At 38.3% G+C, this 7,273-nt stretch overlaps 2 protein-coding genes across 2 annotated transcripts; both read left to right on the plus strand.

The window, feature by feature from the left end:
* The first annotated feature begins 1,315 nt into the window (after nucleotides 1-1,315).
* LOC109173349 lies at nucleotides 1,316-4,892 on the plus strand. The gene is made up of 2 exons (XM_019322587.1): nucleotides 1,316-3,275; nucleotides 3,391-4,892. The coding sequence occupies exon 1, from the start codon at nucleotides 1,335-1,337 to the stop codon at nucleotides 2,310-2,312; it is 978 nt and encodes a 325-aa protein (XP_019178132.1). The 5' UTR covers nucleotides 1,316-1,334; the 3' UTR covers nucleotides 2,313-3,275; nucleotides 3,391-4,892.
* On the plus strand, nucleotides 3,756-4,304 carry LOC109174222 (uncharacterized mitochondrial protein AtMg00310-like). The gene has a single exon (XM_019323476.1). The coding sequence runs from the start codon at nucleotides 3,756-3,758 to the stop codon at nucleotides 4,302-4,304; it is 549 nt and encodes a 182-aa protein (XP_019179021.1).
* Nucleotides 4,893-7,273: the final 2,381 nt, after the last annotated feature.

Raw genomic sequence — 7,273 nt, forward strand, 5'->3', positions numbered from 1 at the left:
GCTGGGCCGGACGGTGAACTACTCTTTTTCTACTTCAGAGGTTGCAGAGGATGTGGAGGTCGAAGTCTCACTTCGATCTCATTGCGTTGGACCAAGATTACTTCATTGCCAGGTTTGAATCCCAAAGAGATTACGATGTTGCGAAATTTGAAGGGCCTTGGGTGATTATGGGACACTATATTGTAGTCCAAGAATGGAAACCCAATTTCATCCCGAAGAAAAATATTATGAATGTTCCTTGTCTGGGTTCGCTTCCCTGCTATACCCGTCGAATATTTCAAAGAGGATTTTCTCAAGAAAATAGGGAAAAGCATTGGCCGGCCTGTAAAGATTGACACCACAACAAGTCTCATATCCAAAGGCAAATTTTGCCAGAGTATGCATTGAGGTAGATATTTCTAAGCCGTTGACAGCTAAATTTGTCCTGAATGAGGAGGAATGCCCAATTGAATATGAAGGATTTCATTTGGTTTGTTTCAAGTGTGGTCTATATGGACCTCGAATGGATCAATGTGGTAAAGAGGAGACTAGTGCTGGTGTTTCTACTGGGGAGGGTGCCATTCATACAAAAGCTATGCAGACGGAGACTGTTCAGAAGCCCAAGGAAAAATATGGTGCGTGGATGCTGGTAGCGCGCAGAGAAAGAAGAGCCTTTAACAAAGGTGGAATTAGAAATGCTTCCGGCAATCCTAGTGGTAGTCGGCCGCCATCTCCACAGAACAATGCATCACCTCCTGGGGCAGTTGACACCCATTCCCGATTTGCCACCTTAGATGGGATGAATGAAGATGGGATAGGGATGGCTCAAGAAACACATGAAGGATTTGCAGAGTTGCAGCAACCAAGCGCGCCCCTTCCCAGAATTAGGACGAACTATAGATCTGCTCAGACCCCGCGTGGTCAGAGGAGGGATGCTAGAGTTTCTGGTGGAGACCATCTCGATGTGCCGAGACAACCCCAGGTTGCTGGTCGGGGCTCTTTCAGAGGTCGAGGAAGAGGGTGGGGTCCCAATCGCGCTGCAGCTCAACCTGAACATACGGTGGTTCGAGGGTCCGATAATGGACTCAATATCTCAACAATGGTGGTACAACATTCCAGCGACCAACCGGGGCCATCTGTTATGGATGGTATTGGTAACGCCTTCAAGAATATCCCTCCCGACAAGGAAGTACCTTTCTCACACACGGAACCTCCTGACAAGGAAGTTCCTTCGTTAACATCAGCTTTACCTGTTATGCCAATGGATTTGGTTATGGAATCTTCTAACCTGTTGGGCTCGGCTGGGGCGGGCAGTCCGCGCTCTTAAGCACTCTGTTCCCCTCATCCCTGCGTTTATGTTTATTATGGTCTGGAATTGTCAAGGGGCGGCGTCAAAGTCATTTCGCCGCGCCCTTAAACAATTCATTCGGGTATATAACCCATCTATTGTTTGTCTGTTGGAACCCAAAGTATCGGGGGACCATGCTAATAGAATATGTAATAGTTTAGGCTTTAGGGATTGGATAAGAGTTGAGGCCTATGGTTTCTCCGGGGGTATTTGGGTGTTCTGGAAGGATGTCATTAAGGTTGAAATCATCACCACTCATCCTCAATTCATTTCTATGCAGGTAATTGATAATCTATCTGAACCATGGCTGTTTACCGTGGTGTATGGGAGCCCCAATCAGTATTTGAGAAGGAACTTATTTGCAGATCTCTCTGGGCAAGACATGGATGTCCTTCTTCCTTGGCTCATTGCTGGTGATTTTAACTCAGTAACCTGCCAGGAGGAAGTCAACAACCAGGATAACTTCTCCATATCTAGAAGTTCTGACTTTAATGACTGGATATTCCGGGAAGGTCTAGTTGATCTTGGTTTTGCAGGTTCGAAGTTTACTTGGATGAGGGGCTCTAGCTCCTCGACATTCAAAGGTGCGAGGCGGGATAGAGCTCTGGCCAACACCACTTGGAAGTTAAAATTCCCATCAGCTTTGGTTGAACACCTCCCTATTGTAGAATCTGATCATTCACCTCTGCTCATTAATATGTGTCCATCAACTTCTGTAAGAAGGCAGAAGCCTTTTAGATTTATTATGGCCTGGGGCACCCACCCTAATTTCCAAGATGTAGTAAGACAATCTTGGGACAAGGACATACACTTGGCTTTGAACTTGAGGAATGTTGCTGAAGCTCTAACCCGCTGGAATAAAAACGTTTTTGGCAATATCTTCTACCGGAAAAAGAAGATTCTTGCCAGACTGAGTGGTGTTCAAAGAAGTCTTACATTCCAGATTAGATCGGATCTTTTGAAATTGGAAAAGAAGTTACGATAGGATCTGGAAGAAGTGCTTTATCAAGAGGAGCTCTTTTGGTTTCAACGATCTAGAGAGGATTGGATTGCTTCGGGCGATTGTAATTCTCACTTCTACCACTTGGCGACTGCTATCAAGAATAGCTCTATCAGAACTTGTGTACTCAAGGATGCTGATGGCTCCTTGTTAACAGATGCTACCAGTATTGAGAACCATGTGAAGAATTTTTTCATTCAATTATTCACAGCAGATAATAATTCCTTGTCCCCACAGGCATCTCCAACTAATGGTTTTCCATCTCTGGCCCTGGAATTTGGGTTGAAGTCAATAAGCCATTTACAAAGGAAGAGATCAAGCAAGCCATGTTTGACATGGCTCCCTCCAAAGCCCCCGGCCTGGATGGCTTCAATGCAAGCTTTTACCAATGCTCATGGGAAGTAATAGGAGCCTCTATGACTGACTTCGCTTTAGCCTTTTTTGCAGATGGCATCTTACCTGAGGGGTGCAATGATACTATTATCTCCCTTATTCCAAAAGTGGCATCTCCAGGTTCTGTCAAGCAGTTCCGACCTATAGGATTATGCAATGTTGTTTACAAACTGTTGACAAAAACCATGACCAATCGTCTCAAGAGCATCTCTAAAATTCTCGTTGGCCCCCATCAGTCTAGTTTTGTCCCGGATCGTCAAATAGTTGATAACATCCTTGTTTTTCAGGAAGTTCTTAACTCTATGCATCATAAAAAAAGGTGCTACAGGATGGAAGATTCTCAAGGTTGATTTAGAAAAAGCTTATGACAGGTTATCGTGGAGCTTTATTGAAGACACTTTGCAAACCATCCGCTTCAATCAACAGTGGATGCGCAGCATTCTAGCTTGTGTAACGACTCCCCGGATGGCAATCAAATGGAATGGAGAGCTCTTTGACTGGTTTCATCCGAGCCGAGGAATTAGACGGGGAGATCCAATCTCGCCCCTACTATTTGTACTTTGCATTGAAAGACTCAGTCATATAATTAACCATGCTGTAAATCTTGGAAAATGGAAAGGCTTTAAGACATCGGTTGACTCCCCTAACATTACTCATCTCTTCTTTGCAGACGATTTGATCTTGTTTGGCGAAGCATCATTGGAACAGGCCACCGTGATGAAAAGATGTCTGGAATCCTTCTGCAATAGCTCGGGCCAGAGAATCAATCATCAGAAATCCTCAGTGTTCTTCTCATGAAATATTTCACAGGACCTTCAAGCATCTATTTCATGCAACTTTGGAATACCAAGAGTGGAAGACATGGGTAGATACCTTGGTGTTCCCTCTATACATGGGAGGCTAAAGAACGATTCTTTTGCGGGGATTATTGAGAGAGTTTAATCCAAACTAGCAGGGTGGAAAGGAAAAACACTCTCACTCGCGGGTAGACATGCTTTGGCTCAGTCCGTACTCTCGGCTATTCCTTACTACTCGATGCAATCCATTATCTTGCCTGTAGGAGTCTTGAAAACTTTGGATCGCTTAATAAGGAGCTTTTTATGGGGTAGCTCTACTGGGACGAAGAAGGTCCAGCTTGTGAACTGGGATACTGTGACATTAAGCAAAGATAATGAAGGTCTTGGACTGAAGAAACTTGAGCAAATGAATCATGCTTTTATGGCCAAACTCGGCTGGAGAATCCTGCAAAATGAAAATTGCTTATGGATTCGCTTGCTCAAGGCCAAATATTCTATTTCTTCTGATGATTTTGACACTTGGCAGCCTAAGAAGAATATGTCACCACTCTGGAAAGGCATCCTCAGATCAAGATACATCCTTCGCAAAGGCATTAAGAGGATTGTCAGGAATGGGAAAGATACCCTTTTTTTGTTAGATACTTGGCTGGCAGATTTTCTCCTTAAAGAAGTAATTTCCGACCCTCTCCCCTGCCTGAGCTGTACAAGAATGTGGCAAGCTATTGGGATGAAACGTTTGGTTGGAAATGGGAGGAATTGGATCAGGTTCTGCCCAGCATCTTCCTAGAAAAGTTAGCTGCTGTTATGGTGTGTAGCAATTCGGAAGAAGATGATTCGTTCGGGTGGAAGAGCGAACCCTCCGGCATCTTCTCGGTTAGTTCGGCCTACGACTTAGCATCTTGCTCTTTTAACTCTGTGGACGCAGCGAAGTGGAACAGTATTTGGAAGTTGAAAGTATCGAATCGAGTTCGCTTCTTTTTCTGGCTCGCTAGACACAACAAACTCGTGACAAATTCGTTGAGATTTAGATGTGGGTTGTCCAGTAGCAATAGATGTTAGCTATGCCAAGAAGTCGTAGAAGATACAGAACATGTTCTGAGAAAATGTCCAGTAGCCGATGCAGTTTGGAGCTCAATACTCCCTAGGACTCGTTACCAGCTTCGGAACTTGTCATTCACCGACTGGCTTGACCATGGCCTCAAAAGCAGAAATCAGAGCCGCTACCCATGTGATTATAAGGCGTTATTTGCGATCACATTATGGTGGATTTGGAAATGGGGTAATGAGGCCATTTTCAACACCAAATCTATTCCTCTCCATGCCAAGGTTTCTTGGATCAAGACCCAAATGGAATTAAAAGTAAAATCTTTTGATAGAGCTCGGTTTAATTTAAATTTTCTTTTAATTAGATCAACTATAAATTGGCTTTCAAAAAAAAAAAAGATGAACTATAAAGTTTTTCTAAATTAATTTGAATACGATGAAGTATAATATAAACTTGTTGATTACATTAACTAAATGATTCACAAAAAAAAAAAAAAATAGAATTAAAAAGATACATTTAATTTATTGAGGGGTGAGAAGAGCTAAAATATATAAAGGTACAATACGAGGGATTTAAACCTATGACATTTTATGTCAAATTTAAAGCTCTACGAACTGAGCAACAGAGTTTCTTATTGATTAATACATGTACATATATATAAATAGAAATGGGTAGGGGGAGGGGGGGGGGCAGCTGCCCACACTGCCCCCATTGAGGCTCTGCCATTACCAAAGAACATAAGAAAATAGAGCTGCCAAGAGGGTTCGAGAGAGTGCAAAAAAGGGGATTGATGGTGAGAGAATGAACCCCACAGGTGGAGGTCTGGGTATCACTGTTTCTTTTCTTTTTTCTTTTTTTTTTTTAATTGAGTGGCAAACCAGATTGTTAAAGATGGTGCGCACTGCCCAGTCAGCATCTAGTGAGGATTTCTATAGGTACATATAGAATACGTATTATAATAATATTTATATACATTAAACTTTGTTTTGGTGAACATTATGAACCTACTATAGAGTGAATGTAAATGCATATGATGTATATTTAGTTTAGTATTTATGAACATTAATGTTTATGTTTGTGGACATATAGAACAAATATTATGATGAGTATAACACACAATGAATATTATTAAACATGAAGCGTTCATAGTATACTGTCTTTGTACATTAAGCTTTATTTTTATGAATATATACAATGAATATTATGAACCTACTATAGATGAATGAAAATGCATATGTATAATGTATATTTAGTTTTGAGTTTATGGAAACTAAAGGTTTGGTTTATGGACATATAGAACAAATATTATGAACATAGTCTATAATAATATTATTAAATATGATGTACTAATTGACATTTGATATAAAACGATGACATTTTGGACCAGGATCCACTATGGAAGGTGACCCTGGTCCACCATGGGAGCAACACGCATGACCTGCATTTACTAAAAAAATATATTATTTTGGAAACCTTAAACAATACACATAGCATGCACTTACTAATATTACATTATATTTAGTGTAGTAGTTTATGCAAATTCTAATATTTTTGGGTAGCCAAATACATTATTTGTTGTGCTGACTACATTTAATTAAAATTTTCAAATTCAAAATTTGTGTCTAGCAAAGTCACTTTGCACTCTAACTTTTAGATGTCCCTTAGCTTTCTTATAAATACCCACAAATTAGGTTTAGTCTTGTGTGTGTGTGTTTTGTTGTTTTGTTTTGTTTTTTTTTTTTTTTTTTTTTTTTGGTTTTGGTATAGTTCTCTTTGTATGGCCATGGTATTTTTGTAGTTTGACAAGTGATGTGTAATGTGTATATGGTCTTTTTTTTTTTTAGTCCAACACTAAGTCATTAGAAAGCGAAATTTGATATTAGGTACTATACATACTTTATTATAATAAGATATGGTTTGAATATTATATAATATTTTGAATATTTATTTATTTTTTACATTATCTAAATTTAATAAATCGTATGTTTATTGAATATATGTTATTATCTGTGCATCGCACGGGTGCTATACTACTAATTTGAATAACACTATATTCATAAATACTTTTTAATTTTTTTTTAGTTAGATCAACTTTAAGTTTTTCTAAATTAATTTGAATACAATGAAGTATAATATAAACTTGTATACTACATTAATTAAAGAAAGCTCTTTATATATTCATTAATTAAATGATTCATAAATAGTAAACTAAAAAGAGCATTTAATTTGTTAATTAAATTATTCATAAAAGTAGACTAAAAAATATTTAATTTATCTTGGCAAAGAATGAAAGAGATAATAAATAAGTGAAGATAAGAAAAGTGTTGTTAATGAGATTTGAACCAGTGATCATATACTTTGTTTTATTTTAAAGTTTAAATTTATAGTTAAACCAATTAAGCTACTTAAAATATTAATAATTAAATATTAAGTATAAAAATAATGCTATATACGCATATATATATATATATATATATATATATATATATATATATATATATATCTACTATACTAATAAGATTGATCAGATTTTAAATTTTTTAATCAAATGAATGCCTCAGATTGATCATATTTTAATTTTTCCTTAAGATTTCCTAATTTATCCTTAATGAATATGATTTTCCGTTAACTTTTCCGTTAAATATTATCTTTTCCGTTAATTTTTGTTAGTTCACCGTTAACTTACTCATTGATTTCAATAACAAAGGTCT

This window comes from Ipomoea nil, unplaced genomic scaffold (assembly GCF_001879475.1).
Source record: "Ipomoea nil cultivar Tokyo-kokei standard unplaced genomic scaffold, Asagao_1.1 scaffold0146, whole genome shotgun sequence".
Classification (NCBI taxonomy): Eukaryota; Viridiplantae; Streptophyta; class Magnoliopsida; order Solanales; family Convolvulaceae; genus Ipomoea; species Ipomoea nil.

What these genes read in the sequence shown, in the direction of transcription:
- LOC109173349 (XM_019322587.1), top strand. Translation starts at nt 1,335, where the DNA reads ATGTTTATTATGGTCTGGAATTGTCAAGGGGCGGCGTCAAAGTCATTT.
- LOC109174222 (XM_019323476.1), top strand. Translation starts at nt 3,756, where the DNA reads ATGCAATCCATTATCTTGCCTGTAGGAGTCTTGAAAACTTTGGATCGC.